The following is a 24,697-nucleotide window of genomic DNA, read 5'->3' on the forward strand; positions in this document are numbered from 1 at the left end:
CCAACGTTAGCAATGTCACTTCATGCTCATAAGAGCTATCTGATCTGTTTGATTTTGATAGGGCAACCATGATTCTGAAGAGATCTATTCCACCTTCAGCTTCAGTAACTAAGGAGATGAGCCCACGGATCAGATGATGTCCAAATCTTTAGCTCCACTGTTATTTCTTGACCTGGTCTCTGTTTTGTTTCCAGCTACTTCCTCGGTTCCAGAAAGTTCTGTCACTGTGGCAGTCCAAGTTCACCTTTCAACTCCAGTGCATGCCTCAGATTCAGACATAAAGCACACAGTACCTAAGAGGAGAGGTTTCCTTGGTTCCAGGGTCATCATCTTTGTTTCCTGTTAGGAAGAAGAAACCAGTTGCTGATTCTTCCCCAGAACACTTCCTGATCCATCCTCTTAGGACGCCTACAGGGTCTCCTCAAAAAGCTGGATCCCTCCCTCCTGGTTTGTTACTATTTTCTCACATCTTGACATGGAACCTTCCAGGAGGAGGAGAGAGAGGAAGAACGCAGAGACCTGTAGCGAAGTTTGGACCACCCTTTGGTGCACGCCCTGTCAGCATGTTCCCAACCTCCAGTTGTTGGAGATACTGGAAATTCAAGGCCTGTGGCCTTATTGGGAGCCTCCTCAGGACGTCTTCATTTATCTTCCACTTGGATAGAAAGGTGACATTTTCTCAACAAAGAATCTGAAAACGTAAAGATCCTCCGATCCAACTCATCTGGTTCAGTTGACACTACGGATAGTGATTCCTGATACTCTGCCTCAGGAGACTGACAAAGAGAGAGTTTAGAAACAGACTTTGAGCCTGACCTATCACTGGATGAACTTGTGGAAGGTGGCTCCTACCTCCTCTCCTTCCAAGAATGCTGTGCACTTTCACGATTTGGTGGATCATATGGTTTCCACTTTGTCTCCAAGTGGTACTGATGGAAGAGACTTCCCATCCAGTATCTGATATCCTCAGTGCTATTGCCAAGAATAAGATATCACTCACCATCCTGGATGGGTTGTTACAGCTGGCCAAATCTGTATGATCCAATCCTGTCTCTTGTCAACTCATCTTTAAGAAGGAGGACAAACTATACCAGATACTTTCTGAAGGATTCTCTTATTTCTATACCTACCCAATCCACTGGTAGTGGCTGCTGCCAGAAATAGGGCAGGATCAGGAAAACCACACTTCACTCCAGATGACAGAGGGGAATACGACTGATTCACTGAAGAGGGGGGTGTTCTCCTCATCCCTTTGTATCAATGTGATCAATTATCAGGCAGTCATGGCACATTATCAATTCCATCTATGGGAAAAATGTTGGCCAACAACATCTTATTGGAGGATCAGAATATAGCCAAACTTTCCCTCAGAGCCTCCTTTGATGCTTTGGACTCTGCTGCCAGAGCATTGGCATCAGCCATGACTATCAGGAGGCTTCAGTCCTCCTCTCTAGCTATGGACACTAGAAGTAAGCTGGAAGATCACCTTTGTGAAGGGGGAGAGTCTCTTTAGTGAAAAAACTGACAATTTATTAGAAAAACTAAGACTTGAGATCAACAGCTCAGTCTCTGGGGTTGAACCTAGCTACTCAAATGAGGCCCTCCACGTCTTCTTCCAATAACAGAGGCAGCACTACTCCTGACCTTTAGTGTCCTACTCTTTGTCCAATCACCAGACAACAGTATCAACAAACTGCAGACTCAGAGCCATTATAGAAACAAGGATCCAAATCCAAACAATCCACTGCTTTGTCAGCGCCCTCATCCCAAAATGCCAAGTCTCAGTTTTGACAAGACGATCAAGAGTCTAGAAGCAACCCTTTTCTACCCCTTCCTTTGGAGATTTGTCTTCTAGAGCAGATGCTAGATTTGGCAAGGCAGTGCTTCCTTCTGTCTTTATTCTGTTCCCACCTCCAGGTTAGTCCCAGCATGACTTATCAATATTTCCCATGAGTGAGAATATGCAGAGCCAGTTGAAGATGAAATGAATGCCGCTTACCTGTAACTGGAGTTCTTCAAGAGGGCTCTGCATATTCAGACCTCTTCTTGGGCCTGGTCTACACTAAGGGGGTAATAGCGTAGCTGAAGTCGAAGTACCTTAGTTCGGGCTACTCACCCGTCCAGACGCCGCGGGATCGAAGTCCGCGGCTCCAAGGTCAACTCCGCCACCGCCGTTCGCGGTGGTGGAGTTCCGGAGTCGACCGAAGCGCGTGGGGAGTTCGAACTATCGCGTCTTGATTAGACGTGATAGTTCGAACTCCGAGAAGTCAAACTCTCCGCGTCGACCCGCGCGGTTAGTATAGACCTACCCTTGGAGTGATGTCCACAGGGTGCTCCACTGCACTGTAGGTGCAGCAGCGCATCTGTATCTGGACTCAGAGATCTTCAGTAGCAGTGCCAGTTGGACCACACATGCACACCTTCCATCCCCCGCTCTGTGCGGTCCGACCACCCTCAGTTCCTTCTCTACCACATGCGGTCTGGAACAGAACAGTTAGCAGCAACGCATACATGGTGCGAAGCTCTCAGCTCTGAGAGAGAATCCGGCTGGGTTGCAAACTCCTGCCAAAGCTATGGCTCTGAAAAGAGCTTCGCCGCCATCTGCTGACTCTTTTCCATATCACACCTCGGCTGCAATTACCGAATTCTACTGCCCTGTTGAGGGATATTCAGTATTTGCACACACTCTTGTCAAACGTTTTTTTAAGGGTATTCGAAACCTGTACCCTGTCATATGTTCCCCCACCCCATCCTGGGACCTCAGCCTAGTTCTTTGCTCTCTGACAAGACCTCCATTTGACCCAATGGCAACCTGCTCACTCCTTCATCTTGTCACCGTTACATCGGCATGACACATGAGAGCAATATCAGCCCTCATGGCATACCCACCATATATAATGTTTTATAGGGACAAAGTGGCCCTCTGTCCCCACCCAAAATTCCTGCTAAAGGTTATAACGTCTTTCCATCTAAACAAGCTTATATACCTTCCCTCCTTCTTTCCCAAACCACACAACAATTACCAAGAATCAGCTCTCCACACCTTAGATGTGAGACGTACATTGTTTTTCTACTTGGATAGAACAAAGCCGTTCAGGAACTTGCCACACTTGTTCATATCCATTGCCAAATGCTCTAAAGGCTCCGCTGTATCTCTAAACGCCTCTCTAAATGGATTTCACAGTGCATACCTCTGTCTTACGAACTTCACAGTAAGCAACCACCTCTATCCGGGGCACTCCACATGAGTACTCTCAACCTCCATTGCATTCCTCAATAATGTTCCAATAATAGATATATGCAGGGCTGCCACATGGGCATCCTCTGATACATTTGCCCAACATTATGCCATCTTGTAGGATTCGTTGACAGACACCATTCTCAGACATATGGTCCTATCCTCAGTGATACCAGTCACTCCAAAGCCCCAACCTTCCAGCTAGGGGCACTGCTTTATAGTCACCTACATTGGAGCACCGATGTATAAGAAGAGTGGGTTACTCACCTTATGCAGTAACTGAGGTTCTTCGAGATGTGTGTCCCCACGGGCACTACCCGCCCTCCTCCCCTCTGCTTTGGAGCATAATGTTTGGGCTCTATGGCGAAGGAACAGAGGATGGTTGGACTGCACAGCGCTATTTATACTACTCATGCACAGCCTGGGGGAGGGAAAGTGCGCATGTCTGGTCCAACGGCACTGCTATTGAAGATCTCTAACTCCAGATGCAAAAGTACTGCGACACCTACAGTGAAGCACCCCTGGGGGGGACACATCTCGAAGAACCATTTCTGTCAGAGTCCTTGTTGTTTTGCTCCTGCCAGGGGTTAGCAACGTGTCTGTACATAGACACAAGTGTCTGTGGTAAAAATTTTGAGGTCTGTGGTAACTTTTTTCAAAAAATGGAATGACATAACCCCCCCCCCACACACACACACACACAGTGTCCGTTACCAAGTACGGTAATTTTGTCAAGTGTCCGTCACGCAACATGGTGGTGCCGACACCAGTTTCTGGCTTTGCAGTGGAAGGTACTGAGTTGGGGAGGGCACTCTGTCCCTTATGTAGCCTCGCCTTCACTACATCGTGATGCTAAAGAGAGGAGTGGGGGTGCAAGAACACTTTAGTTGATACTGATAAGATAGGTGCAGTACCCATTAGTAGGAATATGCAAAGCCATCTCAAAGCACTCCAGTTACAGGTAAGTACCCTTCATTTATTGTATGGTAAGTATCTCTTCTCTATAAATTTATGTTAGATGTGGCTTTGCAGAACATTACTACATCTGGCACTGTGCAAGGTAGCCCACAATCCGTAATTAAGAATTGTTGGGGTGAATTGGAGGATAACCAAACAGATCTGTATCAAAATTTGGCCTCAAATAAATATTCAACCAAATTTTGGTCAGAATTCTCATTGTCTGCTTTGACTGAATAATTTTTCAAACTGTACCTACTTAGGCCAGATATTTGAATCCCAGCTCCCTCTTATGTCCAGTTCCTATAGTGTTCCAGCCTCCATTGGAAAGAAGGTGAAAGGTTGGCTCTTCTGCCTTTGAGTCTGCCCATTTAACTTCAGCTATTGCTTCTCTTCTCCTAGCCTCATAATTGCCAATTCATGTCACGCTCTCTCAATTTCTGCTCCTCTACTATCCAATATCAGACTCTCTCTCAAGTGAACTCAAAAACTCTGAAAAAGTGAAAGTTTAAGTTGTTCCTGTGGACTATAATGAAAGTTATTATTTGTTAAAATTTTATGTTGCAGTAGCACATCTCAAATCCTTACTTTTGCAATCAATATTTTAAAATTATACTTTAGTCACTATCAACAAATATTAGAAAAAAGGGAGATATCAATGTAATGCCTGACTTGTATTAATTCACTGGGGCCAGAATATAAGAAAAAGAATATTTGTATTAAGGTCTTTAACCTTCTTCCTAGTTTGTACTAGTCAACGCCAGTTATTAAAAACAAAAACAAAAACTTTTTCTATTCAAAATTGATTAATACTTTCATGAATAGGTTTATATAGATTTTCTTTATAAAGAGTGAGGACAATCTCTTTAACTAATTAGAGGAATTATAGTAAACCCCTATACCTTTGTAATGGAAACAATGAATATTCTCTGTTTTTCGTAACAGGTTAACTTCAGCCCTTGTGTAACCACTGACGTTAATGGAGTTACACCAGGGATTAGTTTGATCCAGGATATTCTTGTATTTTCTGCAAGTCTTTTTTATTACTGACACCTTGCTATAATAAAGATATCACTTATTGCTCAATCTTTGTTTCTAATTTTACTTGTTTTACAGCTATGTAACACTAACAAATTACATTTTCGTCTAGGTTTTTACCGGGATCTTCACAGCAGAAATGGTTCTCAAGTTAATTGCCATGGATCCTTATTATTATTTCCAAGTAGGCTGGAATATTTTTGATGCGTTTATTGTTACCCTTAGTTTGCTGGAGCTTTTTCTTTCAAAAGTGGATGGACTATCAGTTCTCCGATCATTCAGATTGGTAAATATATTAGTAAACAATGTACAGTTACAGTTAATACATGAATTTTATAATTACAAAATTTTATATTTACATAAATTTATCAACATTTTCACTGCACATGTAATTTCTCTTAAGTGCCAAAAGATACACCTCATTAGGAACAGGTCTACCAAAAGTTACTTACATTATTATTGCAAAAATATATGTAATTTTATGGATCAGAAATAGTTAAACAGTAATTCAAATGGAGGCAATGGTAATTACAACATAATTTGCATTAACATGACTGCATAATAACGTCATTACTGTGCTGTGCAATTCACTATTGTCACCATTATAGCTCACTGATAGAAAATTTATATATTTAGTGTGTGTTGGGCAAAGATGTAAATAAGAAAAGTTATAGGAGAAATTACTTACAATCCTTATTTATCTTTATGTCATACTGTTATATCAAAGGAATAGAACTCTTCTTTTCAAGTATTGGATTTATGTCCAATGACTAAAATTTCAAAAAGTTACTATTAAATATTTAAGAAACTGACTTTCTTCTGTAGTGAAGTTCAGCTGTGTATTTTAAGGAAGAAATATTTCATTTTTAGAATAGCAATTGAATAGCTGAGGCATTACTATCGTAGGCTCTTTTTTCTGTGTGACTTAACATGATTTTTTGTAGTTGAGAATAAAAATGGATTTAATCAAATATTTTATTAAGTTTTTGCTGGATTGGATATTAGATATTACAAGAGTCTCTTATTTATGGTTTTTCCTCAAATTTACAAATATTGTCTGTTTTGTATTTAGCTTTTAATTCCAGATTTATGCCCATGAAGATCTTTTCTACATTGTTTGAAGAATATTCTTCTAATCAACATTTTTTTATCTTAAGTGTTTTGGGGAAATTTACCTTAAAAGGTCTCTGTCTTGCATTCTGTTTCATCTCCACCCTTTTCCTTGTATGATGCTAATAGCCTGTCATGCTCAATATTCACTAGCCTACAGGTTATATTAGTGGGGCATTCCACTGGCTATGTCAAGGTGGGCAGTGGAAGGATGCATGACTTCAGTTTCTGCCACAGACATGGTGATGAAGGGTCACCTGTAAATCTGTAGAATTTTTGGTCTTCCATAAGACCTGATTGTGGGTGAATTATGGAACTTGAAGGATCATCCTTAGGTGGTGCAGTAATTTAATGGTAAATTAATAGAATCCACAAAAATAAAACATTAAGATTTTTTGCATTAAGGACTACTCATAGTCTATGGTCTGAAGTACATTTCTACAGCTCTGTTGTAATTAGTACTAATGATGCTTCTTCATTGTTTTCCAGTTGCGAATTTTCAAGTTGGCAAAATCTTGGCCCACACTAAACAAGCTGATAAAGATTATTGGTAACTCAGTGGGGGCTTTGGGAAATTTGACGTTGGTGCTGGCCATCATTGTCTTCATTTTTGCTGTGGTTGGTATGCAGCTGTTTGGTAAAAGCTACAAGGAATGTGTCTGCAAGATATCCAAGAAATGTGTACTTCCACGCTGGCACATGCAAGACTTCTTCCACTCTTTCTTGATTGTATTCCGAGTGTTGTGTGGAGAATGGATAGAGACTATGTGGGACTGTATGGAGGTTGCCGGCCAAGCCATGTGCCTTATCGTTTTCATGATGGTCATGGTGATTGGAAATCTAGTGGTATGTAACCAAATCATTTCAAGGGATGGAACACCTATTATAGTTACAGGATCCTTATTGTATATTTTTTGTTGATAGTTATTCTGCTCTATATTGATTCCTATACTGTGCTTATCACCATAGTATCTGAGCTCCTTCCAGTAGTGCATTCAGTAATGTGACTAACATGTGTCATGTGTGTGTTCTCTCATCCTGTTTCCAATGGAGAAATGTGTGCAGTGAAATGTGGGGGGCGGGGCTGTTTGTTTATTTTGGATTTTTTTTATATAGTATAACATTCATTTTATATATATGTATATATATGTTTTGTGTGTGCGTGTTTATATATATATGCATACACACATTGCTATGTGTTTGTTAGAGAAGGCAAGGTCAAAAAATGTGCCTGGTGCTTAAAGCTGAAGGTGGAAGGTTTGTGATGGTTCTTAGTTCCTGTTCCTAGGGTTATTTTGTGTTCTGTTTTTTTTCTTCATCATGACATCTACAGTCTTGGGCCAGTCCTCGGAATAGCTCTGTGCCCTGCATTAATGAGCGTTAGCCTTCTTGTAGAAAGTTCCATTGTGCTAGAGGAGCAACTGGCTTTGATCTGTTCCATTGGCCTTCACTCCCCTCTTCCCATCAAAACATCAGTTCTAGGAGACAGGGGCAAGTGTGGCAATTTGCCCCGGGCCCCACAGGGCCCTCCATGAGAGTTTTTTGGGGCCCCTGGAGCGGGGTCCTTCACTCGCTCTGGGGGCCCCAGAAAACTCTCGCAGGTCCCGGGCCCCCAGAGCTTCTTCCACTCCGGGTCTTCGGCGGCAATTCGGCAGTGGGGGGTCCTTCCACCCCGGGACCCGCCGCTGAAGTGCCCCACCGCCAAAGACCCCAGGCCTCCTGAATCCTCTGGGCGGCCTTGCTAGGAGAAATCTTGTTCAGGTTCTGCCAGTCATACACAGGTGAGGACATATTTTTAAAAAATTAAAAATATGAGATTACAAAACCACAAAAGTTTCCCTTAAGCTCTTGCTGTCAGGTGTAACACCCAAAACATTTTTTTGCCTGCAAATTATCTTGGGCTCAGTCCCAGCAGCCAGCCAGGAGCTCGCTCTTGCTCACCCAGTCCCTGCCAGCACTGAGCTGTCCATGGTCCTGCTGATTTTTCAACCAGCCAGAAACATGCTCCTCTCTCCTCTAGCTTCACGCAGCAGCTGACTGCTCTAGCTCTGTACCTCCTTTTATATGAGCCTGCTGGGCCCTGATTGACTGCTCCCTCATTGGCTGCAGGGAGCAGCCTGGAGGACTTCTCCACTGCTCCTTTCTGTAACGGAGAGTTATAGGACTACAAGGCCTCCAGCAGGGGGCGTCTGGGCCTAATACATCCTGTCACACCTCAATATAGAACTCAGTTTAAAATATATGCAGACAATTCTGAGTTACTGTGATGGCTGACATGAAAAAAATCTCCAAAAAGTGAGGGGTTTTTTTTACAATTAGGTATGCATAATACATACATAGACACATGTGCCTGCATGTAATCATGCAATTGCAAATACTTCGTTTTTCTGGCAAAAAGTGGAATTCTGAACTATAAAAATTCTTCGAACAAAGAAAGTTTTTTTCCTTGTTCAGATAGCACATTGCTTTGTTAAACCCCAAAGAAGATAAAAAATTCCCTGTCATCAAAATCAAAGAAAAGATGCTTTCGGTTTTTAAAATGCATTTTTTAGCAGAAAAGCGGAGTGTATGGCTGATCCAAAGCCCGCTGAAGTCATTCTATTGATTTCAGTGGATTTTGGATGTACTTATGTCTTGGAGATGTTAGGGTAGGATAAACCTTCCTAGGTCTTTGGACGTGCATCTGTGGACTTGCCTAGTGTGCTTTTTTTTTGTTTGTTTCCGTCTTCTTGGCTCAAAAATGCACAAAATTATTTAATCAAAACCAAACTGCTTTCCTACTTTAAATAAACCAGGAAAAGCCAAAGAATGCCAGTTAAAATTTGTATAAAATCATTCTCCTATAGTTCTATTGAAGAAATTTCATAGTCTTATATATTTGCTCTTCATTAACAGAACTGAAGTTAACCAGCACAATATTTGCAATTACAGATTTCCTTCCCTTTGTGTACATCATTTATATTATTTAGAATAGTCACATTCTATATTCATATTATTTACCACCATTTCATTTTATGATGGTCTTATTTTTTTAATATATGAAGTTTAATGCATTTTGTGGTATAATGAAGATGGCATAATAGAATTAAGAAAGTACCAATACTATTAGTGTATGGAAACAAAATAAAAAAACAAAAAATAAAAAGTATTTACATTAGTGTTGAAAACCAGAAGCTGAAAAGGAGCATGTTTTTTTATTTATGTATACAGGACCATGTATATGCTCAAGAAATCCTGAGTTCTAAATCCATCTCCACCACAGATTTACTGTATGACTTTGAGAAAGTTGCTTATCCCGTCTGTATCTAAGTTTCCATTTGTAAAATGAAGATTATACTACTTTACTTACCTTTTGAGGAATGTTGTGAGGATTAATTACAGTAGTTAATGTTAGTACAACTCTTTGAAGATATAAAGCGCCCTATAAGTCTTAAGTATTTAAATAATAAAATATAATTTCAAAGTGGTTTGCAGAGATTTAGCCACACAACTGTTCTGTTTTTGGAAAATCCCTGCACATACTAAAATTTTATCAGAAGTACAGTAATATGAAAGGATTATGTTTAAAATAAATTTTTGTTAATAAGAAAAAGAAGAGAAAGATCTTACAGTGTCTCTTTGTTTTTAGGTACTGAACCTGTTTTTGGCCTTGCTGCTGAGCTCATTTAGTTCAGACAACCTTGCTGCTATAGAGGATGATAATGAAACGAACAATCTGCAGATCGCTGTGGCAAGGATTCAGAGGGGAATAGACTATGTGAAAAGAAAAGCATGTTTATGTGCCCAAAAAACCTTTGTTAGAGGACAAAAAGATGTAGATGAAGTAAGATCAACCAGTCAGCTAAACAATAAGGAAGTCAACTACACTACCAACCATACTGTAGCTGAAATGAATAGACATCTGAATAATCACAAAGATAATAATGGAACCACTGGTGTTCTGGGCAACCGTGATTATGCATCATTCATACACAACCCAAGCCTTACTGTGACTGTACCAATTGCTATTGGGGAATCGGATTTTGAACATTTAAATACAGAAGAGTTTAGCAGTGAGTCAGAGCTGGAGGAAAGCAAAGAGGTATGACTTGAAAATATTTATGCTGTATAAGTATGTGTATGTGTTATATAGCCAGTTGTGGTTGCCCTCAATTTTGGCATCAATTATATTCTTTCATATTATGTCTTACATTGTTGTTTGGAGGCCACAAGCTCAGGGATTTTAAATGTAATTCTCAAGGAACATATATGACAAGTTAGTATTTAAACATAGAAATGTCAGGCTGATGGAACTTAGTGCTTCCTCCTGCAAGACCAAGTACACCTAGACCATCCTTGACAGATGTTTGTCTAACCCATTCTTAAAAATCTCCAATGATTCCGCAACCTCCCTTGGTAACCTCTTCCAGGTCTTAACTATCCTTATAGTTGGAAAGTTTTCCTAATATCTAACCTAGATTTATCTAGCTACAGATTAGGATGATTAATTCTTGTCCTACCTTTAGTGGACATGGATCACCTTCTTCTTTATCGAAGGCTGTTATCAGGTCCCGCCTTGGTTTTCTTTTCTCAAAACTAAATATGCCCAGTTTTTTTTAAAACCTTTCCTCACAAGCCAAATCATATATCATTTTTTGTTGTTCTGCTCTGGACTCTTTTCAGTTTGTCCACATCTTTCCTAAAGGTTGGCACCCAAAACTGGGTACAATACTTCAGCTCAGTGCCGAGTAGAGCAAAACGGTTCACTCTATGTCTTGTGTACAACATGCCCCAAAATTACATTTTGCCTTTTTCACACTGTGGCACATGGCTGGCTTTCATTCAGTTTGTGATCCATTATAACTCCCAGATCCTTTTTAGCAGTATTGCCAGCTAGCCTCATTTTGTATTTGTGCATTTGATTTTTTCCTTCCTAAATATTGTACTTTGAAATTACCTGTATTGACTTTCATCTTGTTGCCTTCAGAACAGTTCTCCAATTTATCAAGGTCATTTTGAATTCTAATCCTGACCTTACAGAATACTTGCTACCCCTCCCAGCATGGTGTCATCTGCAGATTTTCCTCTCCACTGTTCAAGTAATTAATAGAATATTAAATAGTACTGGACCCAGGACTGATCCCTGCAGGATTCTACTAGATATGTCCTCCTAGTTTGACAGTGAGCCATTGATTAAACACTCTGAGTATGGTCTTTCAACTAGTTTTGTACCCACCTTATAGAAATTTCATCTAGATGACATTCCCTTAAACTAACTAGGGAAATATTATGTGGGACTCTATCAAAAACCTTATTAAAATAGGGGTATATCATAGCTACTGCTTTCACGTGTCGACTAGGCCAAAGACGGTGGTTTGGCATGACTTGTTCTTGACAAATACATGTTGACTATTCCTTATCACCTTATTATCCTCTAGATGCTTTCAAATTGTTTAATAATTTATTCCAGTGTCTTTCTGGGTATCACAGGTAGGCGGACTGCTCTGTAATTTCCTGAGTCCTCTTTGTTCCCCTTTTTAAAGATAGGTACTATATTTGCCCTTCTTCAGTCTCTGGGACTTCACCTATCCTCCATATGTTCTTGAAAATAATTGCTAATGGTTCTGAGATCTCTTCAGTTAGTTCCTTAAGTACCATAAAATGGATTTCATTAGACTCTGCTGACTTGAGTACATTTAATCTACTGAAGTATACTTTAACCTGTTGTTTCCCTACTCTGGCTTGTATTCCTTCCTTTTTGTTGTTAATATTAATTGTGTTAAGCAGCTGGTCACAATTAACCTTTTTTAGTGAAGATTGAAGCAAAATAGGCATTAGACACCTCAGCCTTCTTGAGTCCATTAATTATTCTCTCTCCTTCCCAGCTAAGTAGTGGATTTTCCTTTTCCTTCATCTTTCTCTTGCTCCTAGTGTATTTTATATCCCTTCTCATTTTGTGCTTCAGCCTGTCTGATTTTTGTCCCCACGTGCTTGTGCTATTCTTTTGTACTCCGCCTTAGGAATTTGTCTCTGCACTTTTTGTAGGATTCCTTTTTGATTTGCAGGGGATTAAAGAGTTCCTGATGCAGCCATATTGGCCGCTCCCTATGGTGATTTTTTTCAAGTCATATTGGTTATGAGGAGCAGTAAAATACTTCCTTCTTTTTCCCACAGTACATAAGGACTGGACTATCAGATACAAAGTCCTTTCTCCAGCCCGTAGAATAGGACCCAATCTTGTGTATTATTGCCTGCCAATTTCCAATGAAGTCATCAGGGGTATCACTTTTAAAAAAATAATTTTAACGTATTTAAAACATCTGAAAATTATTAGAACTTCTGCTATTTGGCTCTGATTTGAAGCCTTTTGATCTAGTGGCAGCATTAATGGTATACAATGAACGATAGCTGCTTTTTTTTTTGTAGTATTTGATGATCAGTTTTCCCATACTTAGTGTTAAAACTGAAAAAATATCTTAAATGAAACAATATGTGTTATAACTGGAACATCGCCAATAAAATTTTACATAAGAATAACCTAATAGCAAATCTAAAGTATTAAGCTGTTTTCTTGCCTGTTATTTGTAGCAGCTCGGAACTGATAAACACAATGGTCCAAATTCATCCCCGGTACTGTAACTTCTTTGACTTCAAGTATTTGTGCATCATACATTAATTTAATGTACTGAATTTTTATGTGAAAATAGTTTGTGTGTGCTATTTTAAAACAAATTATTGAAATACATTTTCTGTATCAAGGTGTAGTTAGAAATAGACTTTAATTTGAAAGACTAAATAATAGGTTTTATACATGTTTCTATTATTGTGGTTTAATATACAGTGTTGAACATTATTCTATTAATTTGCTGTAGAAACAACCCAATTACCAAAATTCGACTTGTTATAAGTATTTTATGGGGCATCTGACAATCTCTCTATCATCTTCACCTCTCAAAGGAAAATGTGTGTTTTTAATTTATGGTTATATAGAATTAGAAGGGCCTGTAATTTTGCCCCTTCCATCTCTACCCTCTAGGACAGTGCTTCTCAAAGCTGGTCCGCTGCTTGTTCAGGGAAAGCCCCTGGTGGTCCGGGCCAGTTTGTTTACCTGCCGCGTCCTCAGGTTCGGCCGATCACGACTCCCACTGGCCACAGTTCTCCGCTCCAGGCTAATGTGGGCTGAGGGAAGCGGCGCGGGCCGAGGGATGTGCTGGCTGCCCTTCCTGCATCCCCCATTGGCCTGGAGCGGCAAATCGCAGCCAGTGGGAGCGTGATTGGCCAAACCTACGGATGCGACAGGTAAACAAACTGGCCCAGACCGCCAGAGGCTTTCCCTGAACAAGCAGCAGACCAGCTTTGAGAAGCACTGCTCTAGGATACAGTACTCCTCCATGAAAAGTGTCAAGTTATTACCCCCTTTAAAAGTTATGAAAGACTTTTTTTTATTTTTAAAATATTTATAACACATTTTAATGTTTTAACGGCACTGTATTTTTATAAGGTATCGACAATGTTTTGATCAATAGGTGCTATATAAACTAAACTATATTGTTTATTACTAACCTTAATAATGGACACTGGATTTTGGTAGATATTGGTTAGGTTTTTCTTTGAGGGAGTGTTGGATGTTTCCAGATATCATTAAATTGTTCTGATGTCACTTTATTAAATTTGATGACTGCACTGTAGAAATTGTCACCCCAAGCTATCGAAGAGGTCATTGTTACCCACCTTTTATATTTTGGGTTTCAAATTCCAGAGCTGCTCACCACTAATATTCAAGTTTTTAAACATATATGTTAGCTATTCTTAAGTGCTGTTATCTGCTTTTCTTTTAATTTAGTTAATTTGGGGAAAGTGGCTCAGATAATCAGAGTGGCCAATGAGATAAATCAATTAGCAGAATTATATCTTCTATATGCAATATGTTTGCAATCAATAGGGAAGTTGGTTGTCTTTTTGCTAGAGAGTTTACGGAGATATGTCATGTCACATCCAGAATCTGGTCTTTTGGCACACAGTCCTAACTGGGCAGGCTGCAGCCAGGGATTGCTAGAGTGTAGAGATGCCCAGCCCACACTGCTTTTTTCTCATCACACTCCATATTCAGATGGCTGGGAGTAGGTTGCACTGGTAGCTCCATGCCATCTGAGGTTTCCTCTATGCTGGAGAAAACCTAGTAGGGGAGGGTTTTTGCCTGGTTTTTAATCTGATTTGCACCAGAAAACTGATGTGAAGGAGACTTAACATACTAGAGGATCACAGATTTATCTCTAGGTTTAGACTTTCATTTTAACAGTGTTTTATATCTGTTATAATATAGAATTAAATTCTATATTTAAATGTATTTCTATCAATTACATCATTCAAAAATGCTAAAATAAATGCAATCGCATATTGAATATGATGATAATAGGCAAAATTGATACCTGAGAATCTGAATTTGGCCTGTTGTGACTGATTGTTCTGTGATCATTTTCAGAAACTGTATACTAAATACATTTTTAGTGGATAGAATATAATGAAGAGAGAGGAGTGGACGAATAAAATTATTTTCTGCTTTTTTTAAATATCTAGTTATTAACACTTGATGATGATCTAAAACTATTTGAAGACATAATGTGGATGTAGGTGTGTCATAATTTTTAAAACCGTCAATTCCAAGTGTAATGTACATTTATCAGTGTCAGTCTGCTTCTATTATTTCTTATATATGTCTGCAGAAGTCACTAATCAACCAATATATACTTTTTATGTTTTGGAAATTTGTAATGTAGCTAGATAATATATTTTAATATTTTGGAAGCCATATTTGAACTGTTTCCAGCACACAAAAAATCAGAGTTATTGTATTGTGTACTTCACTTCCTACCATTCTTACTTCTCACAGGAGTAAATTCAACCTGGATCAGTCAAGAATTCAGCTCTGGTGCTTTTTAACCAGGCAGAGCTACGGGTCAGCACTCTTACACAGGTTACCTAAACAAGTCATACATATAATCACTTTTTAACTAAATATTGAATGCATGCTACTTAGCTATAATATATTCCTTCTCCATCCATTGCAATGCAGTAGAAACATGCACAGCTGCTCTGTAAGCTGAGTCATGTGACTCGCATCACAGCATGGTCGGGGGCAACCCCAACATTTTTTTATGATTCTCTCTCTCGTTACATCATCTTGGTATTTTATGTATCATACTTCAGTGATATTAAAAGTATATGCTCTGTTGATACTTTTAAAAAAAATTGGATTATAAAGTGCCAACACTACGTTTTAAGAGATTATCATTTTTTAAAAAAATACAAAAATATTTTATTTGAAACTTGTTTATAACTTTATTGTTGTATTAAAACAGACTTTTAGATCTCTTGTAATTACAAACATTCTGATCACATTCATTCCTATAATGTATATTTAAGTAAATATTTTTCATTACTTGATTATTTGATTGCTAAAAAGTGTTTGTATTGGTAGCATATGTTGAATTTTTTGTAGTTGCTTTTAACTTTTAAGTTAAAATATAGTTTTCTCCTCTAAGAAAAATTAAAACTTTCAAAATTTTAGGAATAAGGCCCCAATCTTGCAAACATTCACATGCCTGCTTAACTTTATGCATGTGGATAGTCCGGTTGAACTCAGTGGTAATGTACAGTGCACCAAGTTGGGCATGTGTAAAAGTTAGGGCTCTCAAGCAATTAAAAAATTAATCGCACGATTAAAAGTGCAATTAATCACGCTTTTAAAGAATAATAGAAATCAAAAAATATTTAAATAAATGGTAGTTTGCTACATTTTCAAATATATTGATTTCAATTACCACACAGAATACAAAGTATACAGTGCTCACTTTATATTATTGTTTTTATTACAAATATTTGCACAGTAAAAAACAAAAGAAATAGTACAATTCACCTAGTACAAATAATTTAGTGCAATCTCTTTATCATGAAAATTGAACTTACAAATGTAAAATTATGTACAAAAAGACAACTGCATTCAAAAATAAAACAATGTAAAACTTTAGAGCCAACAAGTCCACTCAGTCCTACTTGTTCAGCCAATCACTCAGACAAACAAGTTTGTTTACATTTGCAGGAGATAATTCTGCCTGCTTCTTGTTTACAATGTCACCTGAAAGTGACAACAGGTGTTTGCATGGCACTGTTGTAGCCAGATGCGCTAAAGATTCATATGTCCCTGCATGCTTCAGCCACCCTTCCACAGGACATGTGTCCATGCCGATGACAGGTTCTGCTCAATAACGATCCAAAGCAGTGTGGACCGATGCATATTGATTTTCATCATCTGAGTCAGATGCCACCAGCAGAAGGTTGATTTTCTTTTTCAGTGGTTTGGGTTCTGTAGTTTCTGCATCGGAGCGTTGCTCTTTTAAGACTTCTGAAAGCATGTTCCACACCTCCTTCCTCTCAGATTTTGGAAGGCAGTTCAGATTCCTAAACCGTGGGTCACACACTCTAGCTATCTTTAGAAATCTCATATTGATACCTTCTTTGTGTTTTGTCAAATCTGAAGTGAAAGTGTTCTTACAACACATGCTGGGTTATCATCCGAGGTTACTATAACATAAAATCTATGGCAGAGTGCAGTTAAAACAGAGCAGGAGACAAACAATTCTCCCCCAAGGAGTTCAGTCTCAAATTTAATTAATGCATTTTTTTTAGCGAGTGTCATCAGCTGGAAGCATGTCCTTTGGAATGGTGGCCGAAGCATGAAGGGGCATACGAATGTGTAGGATATCTGCCACATAAATACCTTGCAATGCCAGCTAGAAAAGTGCCATGCAAACACCTGTTCTCACTTTCAGGTGACATTGTAAATAAGCGGGCAGCATTATCGCCCATAAATGTAAACAAACTTGTTTGTCTTAGCGATTGGCTGAACAAGAAGTAGGCTCTAAAGTTTTACATTGTTTTGGTTTTGAGTGCAGTTATGTAACAAAAATCTACATTTGTAAATTGCACTTTAATGATAAAGAGATTGCACTACGGTACTTGTATGAGGTGAATACTATTTGGTTATCATTTTTACAGTGCAAATATTTGTTATAAAAATAATATAAAGTGAGCACTGTACACTTGGTATTCTGTGTTGTAATTGAAATCAATATATTTGAAAATGTAGAAAAACATCTAAAACATTTTATAAATTTCAATTGGTATTCTATTGTTTAACAGTGTGATTAAAAGTGTAATTAATTGCAATTAATTATTTTGAGTTAATCGCGTGAGTTAACTGTGATTTATCAGCAGCCCTTGTAAAAGTGTTTGCAAGATCAGAACCTAAGTCCCTAGGAAAACATCCATATTCATTTTGTTTGTCACCATCACTAAATGTGTTCCTGTGAACATAGCTGAGTAGGTTTATTCAGAGAGAGAGACAAAACATCATTACAAACACAAGATTTTAAGTGAGAGTTAATGTTTAAATAGTTACGGTAATTTAAAGTAATATATTCAGGGCCGGCTCCAGGCACCAGCTGAGCAAGCTGGTGCTTGGGGCGGCATATTCTATGGGGTGACATTTCACCCAATCCTAGGGCAGCACGGCTGGTTGTTTTTTTTTTGGTTTGCCGCTCCGTCCGCCCTGTAGGGGGCGGCAGTGCAGAGGAGGGGAGCGCCCTGCAGCAAACTGGGCAGGGCAGCCCCTGTTCTTCCCTCTCCACTGACTGGAGCGGCGCGGAGCCCTCCCAGCAGGTGGCACAGTGGTCGGGACTGCGGGACAAGTGCCCCCCTGAAGCCCTGGCTGCCCCCCCTGTTCTCTCTCTCCCCCGCTGCCTCCCCTTCCTCCCCGCTAGACTGGGTGCGCACTCCACTGCACGTCAGCAGCACAGGGAGTCCCCCTGCACTCTGGTTCTGGCTGCCCGGCAGGGTTTTTTTGTTGTTTTTTCCCCCTGCTTTGCCGCTCCGGCCGCGCCATTTTTTTTCCCCCTGATTTGCCGCTCCGGCCATGCCCCAGGTTTTTTGTTTTGTTTTCTTTCCCTGCTTTGCTGCTCCGGCCGTGCTGCAGGTCCCTCCCCCGCCCACACTTTGCTGCTCCATCCACGCTGAAGGGTTTTTTGTTTGGTTGTTTTTTTCCCCTCCTGCTTTGCCGCTCCGGCCACGGCACAAGTTTTTTTGTTTTGTTTTCTTTGCCGCTCCGGCCACGCTGCAGGTGTCCCACCCGACTTTGCTGCTCCGGCCCTGCCATAGGTTTTTTTGTTTTGTTTTGTTTTTTTCCTCTCCTGCTTTGCCGCTCCGCCTCCCCCCCCCGCTTTTTTTTTTTTGCTTGGGGCGGCAAAAAAGCCAGAACCGGCCCTGAATATATTACAGTGTGGACACTGGAACAATGTGTTTGTACAGCACCTAGCACAATGGTATCCTGGTCCATGATTAGGATTCCTAGGCACTACAATAATGCAAGTAATAATTTTGAAAATAAGGAAATTCAGAGTTAAGGTTACGAGCAAATGTGTAAGAGTCAGGAAATAAGATTGTAAGTCAAAAACCCTAAACCTATGAAAATATAAAAATAGTTAAAGATACAACCTGAGCCTTAATTCTGCCAAGCTGTGTGTTCCCTCACCCTCTTTTATACTCTCCATAATGGTGGGGGAATTTCACTTACTGCCACTTGGTGGAAGTTGAAATGCAATTGAGAATTGTGCTCATAGTCTTTGGTTGTGTAATCCTGTGGAACACTGTGCACTTACCTATTTGGCCTATGTTGAGTATAGAGAATCTGTAAAGCAGGAGTCTAATCCTATACCTGTAGATAATGGTCTTGATTCACACCTGCAGGTGCAGGAAGGTAATTCACAAAGATTCACTTTAAATTCTGTTTTGGGGCTTTATGGAAGCACCACCAAAGGAAGCTTCCTATGCAACTCTCCTGAGTGCCTCCTTATTTGGTCCCATATTTTTAGTGGGCAGTTTTAGCCAGCTCCAGACCACCCATTGGCATAGGTGGTAGAGGAATTATGCCACGTTGCTCCTGCTTCCAGCTGCCCAGGAATCAAAGCAATAAATCTAGCCCAAATTGTGAAATGATAAATCAGGGGTAGGCAACCTATGGCATGCATGCCAAAGGCAGCATGCAAGCTGATTTTCAGTGGCACTCACACTGCCCAGGTCCTGGCCACCACTCTGGGGGGCTCTGCATTTTAATTTAATTTTAAATGAAGCTTCTTAAACATTTTAAAAACCTTATTCACTTTACATACAACAATAGTTTAGTTATATATTATAGACTAAGGGTATGTCTACACTACAAGAGTAGTTCGATTCAACTTAAGTCTAATTTGTGGAATTGACCTTACAAAGTCGAATTTGTGTATCCACACCAAAGACACTAATTCGACTTTGTGAGTCCACACTAATGGGGCAAGCGTCGACTTTGGAAGTGGTGCACTGTGGGCAGCTATCCCACAGTTCCCGCAGTCCCCGCTGCCCATTGGAATGCTGGGTAGAGCCCCCAATGCCTGCTGGGGGAAAAAATGTGTCGAGGGTGCTTTTGCGTAACTGTCATCATTGAACCGTCACTCCCGCCCTCCCTCCCTGAAAGCGCCAGCGGGCAATCTGTTAGCGCACTTTTCTTGTCAGTGACAGCGCGGACGCCACAGCACTGCGAGCATGGAGCCCGCTGCAGTTATGGCCGTTGTCAACTCCTTGCACCTTATCGTCCACCTCTTCCACAGTCTGCTGCTGAGAAATCGGGCTACTTTTCAATGGTGCTGCAAGCACTGGTGGACCATAGGGGGCGTTTTACCAACATCAACGTCGGGTGGCCAGGCAAGGTTCATGATGCGCGTGTTTTCAGGAACTCTGGTCTGTTTAGATGCCTGCAGGAAGGTACTTTCTTCCCGGACCATAAAATAACTGTAGGGGATGTGCAGATGCCTATAGTGATCCTCGGGGACCCAGCCTACCCGCTAATGCCCTGGCTTATGAAGCCCTATACAGGCGCCTTGGACAGCGACAAGGAACTCTTCAACTACTGGCTGAGCAAGTGCAGAATGGTGGTGGAGTGTGCTTTCGGACGTCTCAAGGGGAGATGGCGAAGCTTACTGACTCGCTTGGATCTCAGCGAAACCAATATCCCCATTGTTATTGCAGCTTGCTGTGTGCTCCACAATCTCTGTGAGAGCAAGGGGGAGACCTTTATGGCGGGATGGGAGGTTGAAGCAAATCACCTGGCTGCTGATTACGCTCAGCCAGACACCCGTGCGATTAGAAGAGCCCAGCAGGAAGCGCTGTGCATCCGGGCGGCTTTGAAAGCTAGGTTCCTCAGCGAGCAGCGTGACCTGTGACTGTTCAGTTTCTTTACAGAGAAGCTGAACCTGCCCCTGTTTCTTTACCCAGTTACTGTTGACTATCCTCTGCAGTTACATACACCGTTCACCCTGTTTCCCCCCTTCCAACACACACGTGTAAAAATAAAATACATGTTCCATTGTTACTTAACAAAGATTTCTTTATTAATGACTTTGCGTTACAGGGTTGAAACTGGGACGCAGACTGTGCTGGGTAGGGTGTGCAGTGATGTGAAGACCGCCTCTAAACTCGAGGAATGACAGGCTCCTGCTCCTAGAGCGGTCCGCAGTGCCGGACTGGTTATTTCAACGGAGCCTGCCATCCCTCCTTTTTGGGACTCTGTGTGCGGGGGCTATGTGTTCTTGTTGTGGAGGAGGATGGCTACAGATTCCCCTGCTGCGTGGCTCTGTGGTCCAGGACAAGGACCGCTGCATAAGATCTGTAACCGCCCTCCCCCGCTACAAAGTCACGTACCCCCCCACCCACACAGAACATGGAAAACACCTCCCAGACCGACCAGGGTGCCTACTGACTGCACTGTGTGTGTGACCTGCTGCTGATCCTGCCCCCGTGTCTGTACCCTGGTAAAGGTGACTGTCCTATGCAATTACCAACCCCCTTCCCCCCCCTTCAAACACAGTCTTCTGTACAAAAACATGACGGAAACAGTAATTAACAGCAAAGTATTTTTAATAATTAACTAGACAGTTAGGGGATGAAACTGGGATTTGGGCTTGGGTGAGTCTGGAAGGGAAGGACTTATCAACATTTAGGGAATGGGAGCTTTTGGGTACTTGAGCACTCTGCTGGGGTGCGGTGACAGTTTTCACGGCCCCTGGCGCCCCTCCTTCTTGTTATTTTGGGTGAGGGGAGTATGGGACTTTGTGGCGGGGGAGGGCGGTTGCAGATACACTGCAGGGGGGCTCTGTCCTCCTGCCTGCGGTCCTGCAGAACATCCACAAGGCGCCGGAGCGTGTCCGTTTGCTCCCTCATTAGTCCAAGCAGCGTTTGAGTCGCCTGCTTGTCTTCCTCATGCCACCTCTCCTCCCGTTCGCTGTGTGAGCGCTGGTACTGAGAGAGGTTCTCCCTCCACTGGCTCTGCTGGGCCGCCTCGGCTCGGGAGCAGCCCATAAGTTCAGCGAACATCTCGTCCCGTGTCTTTTTCTTTCGCCGCCTAATCTTTGCCAGCCTCTGTGAGGGGGATGCTGGGGCAGGTCTGGAGACAGTCAAAGCTGTGTGATGGGGAAAAAGGGAGTGCATTCCTTGCAAAGATACATTTTTGCGAACAATGAACACAGTTTAGTCTGTCTCTGTGAACAAGACCATGCACAGCACCTATCTCGTGCACACTCCTGCTGCAGGCAATCCGGGAAGCACAAACTCTGCCCCTGTTCCACCCCCTCGCAGTCTCCCCCGCCCCTTGGAATTCAGGGTTGAGATCCCAGTACCTGATGGGACAAAAATCATTGTCGCGGGTGGTTCTGGGTAATTGTCGTTAGTCGTTCCTTCCTCCGGGAAAGCAACGGCAGACAATCATTTCATGCCCTTTTTCCCTGGATTGCCCTGGCAGACGCCATAGCGTGGCAACCATGGAGCCTGTTTTGCCTTTTGTCACTGTCACCGTATGTGTACTAGATGCCGCGGACAGAGGCGATTCAGCAGCACTGCACAGCAGCATTCATTTGCTTTTGCATGACAGCAGAGATGGTTAGCAGCCGTTCTGTACCGTCAACCATGCCATTGTAAAATGGCGATGAGATGACAGTTACCAGTCCTATTGCACTATACCTTCTGCTGCTGTCATAGGTGCCCCTGGCTGAGATCAGCCGGGGGCGCAAAAGACAAAACTGGGAATGACTCCCCGAGTCAATCCCTCCTTTATGGTATCTAAAAATAGAATCAGTCCTGCCTAGAATATGGGGCAAGTGTACTAGAGATCCAGTGTATCAGAGAACCAGAGAGCACAGCCGCTCCGTGTCAGATCATGCAGAAATGATGAGCTGCATGCCATTCACAGGGGGTGCTCCTGCAACAACCTCACCTGTTGCTTCCCTCCTCCCCCAGGCTTCCTGGGCTACCGTTGCAGTGTCCCCCCATTTGTGTGCTGAAGTAATAAAGAATGCAGGAATAAGAAACAGTGACTTGTTAGTGAAATGAAATGAGGGGAAGGCAGCCTCCAGCTGCTATGATAGTCCAGACAGGACATTAAGCAGTGTGAGGGAGAGGAGACCAGCATCCTGCTGCTTTGATAGTCCGGGCAGTACAGAATCTTTTCTTTACACATGAAGGGCTGGGGCTGATGGAGCTCAGCCCCCTGTTGCTATGATGAAGACGGTTACCAGCCGTTCTGTACCGTCTACTGGGAAGCAGTAGCACTCATGGGCTGATGATGAGGACGGATAGCAGTCGTATTGCACTACACCATCTGCTGCAAGGCTGATGATGACGACGGATATCAGTCATATTGTACCGTCAGCCACCCATGAGGCGGGGGGGGGAGGATGCTACGGTACAGTGCCGCAGCATCGCATCTACCAGCAGCATTCAGTACACATAGGGTGACATTTAAAAGAGTCAAGAGATGATTTTTTTCCCTTTTCCTTCTGGGGGTGGGGGGTGGGGTTACATTGACGAGCTATGCCCTGAACCACCGCGGACAATATGTTTGACCCTACAGGTATTGGGAGCTCAGCCAAGAATGCAAATGCTTTTCGGAGACTGCAGGAACTGTGGGATAGCTTGCGTCCTCAGTCCCCCCTCCCTCCCTCCATGAGCGTCCATTTGATTCTTTGGCTTTCCGTTATGCTTGTCACGCAGCAGCGTGCTGAGTCTCTGCTACGCCGTCTGTCTGGAGATTTTTTAAAAATACGTTGGACCAGGCGTAACATTACAGTAATTTCCCTAATTAGATGCAGGAGTCGCCGAGCGAGATCACCCTGAGCAGGGTCACTGAAGGAGATAGAGAGCGCATGCTGTGTGAAAGCCAGCACAAACCAGGGGCCTATGCTGCCATGCTCGTGGAGGCAATGCTCCCAGAGTACCTGAAGATAGCCTGGCGCGGAAAAGTGTGCTACCATGTAGCACCCAATAAGGCAGCTCTTCCCTGGAACCTCATGCGGAGGTTTTTCGATTACCTCCAGGAGAGCTTCCTGGAGATCTCCCAGGAGGATTTCTGTTTTATCCCCATATATATAGACCTCCTTTTCACATAGTTCAGATTCCTGTTACATTAATAATAAAAGTTTACATGTTTAAAGCACTTACCGACTGATCCTTCCCCTGATTCAGGGTCCGGGGTAACTGCTGGGGAGGGTTGGTAGGGGATCTCCGTGAGGCTGATGAAGAGATCCTGGCTGTCGGGGAAACCAGCGTTGTAAGCGCAGTCGACTGCCGCCTCCTCCTCATCTCCTTCCTCATCTTCCCCGTCCGTGAACATCGCCGAGGAACTGGCCATCGACACTATCCCCTCGTCAGAGTCCATGGTCACTGGTGGGGCAGTTGTGGCAGTCCCACCGAGAATGGCATGCAGTGCCTCGTAGAAGCTCCAGGACCCAAGTGGAAACTCAGGTCACATTTATCAGAGCTACCGTCGAGAGCCTGGGTCTACTCCTAGACGCATCAGACTTGGTCTGGGGAGCTCATCTGGGAGACCACAGGACTCCAGACCTCTGGTCGCAAGCAGGTCTATGTCTTCACATCAATGTCAGAGAGTGGAGAGCAGTGCACCTGGCATGTCAGACTTTCTGTCCTTACCTAACCGGAAAATGTGTATCAGTCGTGACGGACAATACGACAGCAGTGTTCTATATCAGCAAATGGAGGTGCATACTCCTCTCCCCTGTGCCAAGAAGTTCTCATGCTGTGGGACTTCTGTGTAGAACATTCAATTCACCTGCAGGCGTTGTACCTCCCTGGGATTCAGAACGAGCTGGCAGACCACCTCAGCAGGTTGTTCCACAGCCACAGGTGTGGCCAGACATCGCCCAGACATCGCAATTTCAGTGTTCCAGTGGTGGGGGTTTCCCCCGTAGACAACTTCATAATGTGATGCAACAGGAAGTG

General features: G+C 42.3%; 1 protein-coding gene across 11 annotated transcripts in view; it reads left to right on the forward strand.

The window, feature by feature from the left end:
• Window positions 1–24,697, forward strand: part of LOC120374780 (sodium channel protein type 2 subunit alpha-like) — a 243,300-nt gene that overhangs the window by 102,231 nt on the left and 116,372 nt on the right. For all 11 annotated transcript variants that reach the window (XR_005586242.1, XR_005586239.1, XR_005586240.1 and 8 more), the window contains 3 exons: window positions 5,346–5,519; window positions 6,833–7,189; window positions 9,972–10,424. Coding sequence is in view for 7 of the 11 variants with exons in the window: in XM_039495004.1 (XP_039350938.1) it covers window positions 5,346–5,519; window positions 6,833–7,189; window positions 9,972–10,424 (984 nt within the window). In the remaining 4 variants the exon portion in view is untranslated. The remainder of the gene's footprint in view (window positions 1–5,345; window positions 5,520–6,832; window positions 7,190–9,971; window positions 10,425–24,697) is intronic.

This window comes from Mauremys reevesii, linkage group 11, assembly GCF_016161935.1.
Source record: "Mauremys reevesii isolate NIE-2019 linkage group 11, ASM1616193v1, whole genome shotgun sequence".
Lineage (NCBI taxonomy): Eukaryota > Metazoa > Chordata > Testudines > Geoemydidae > Mauremys > Mauremys reevesii.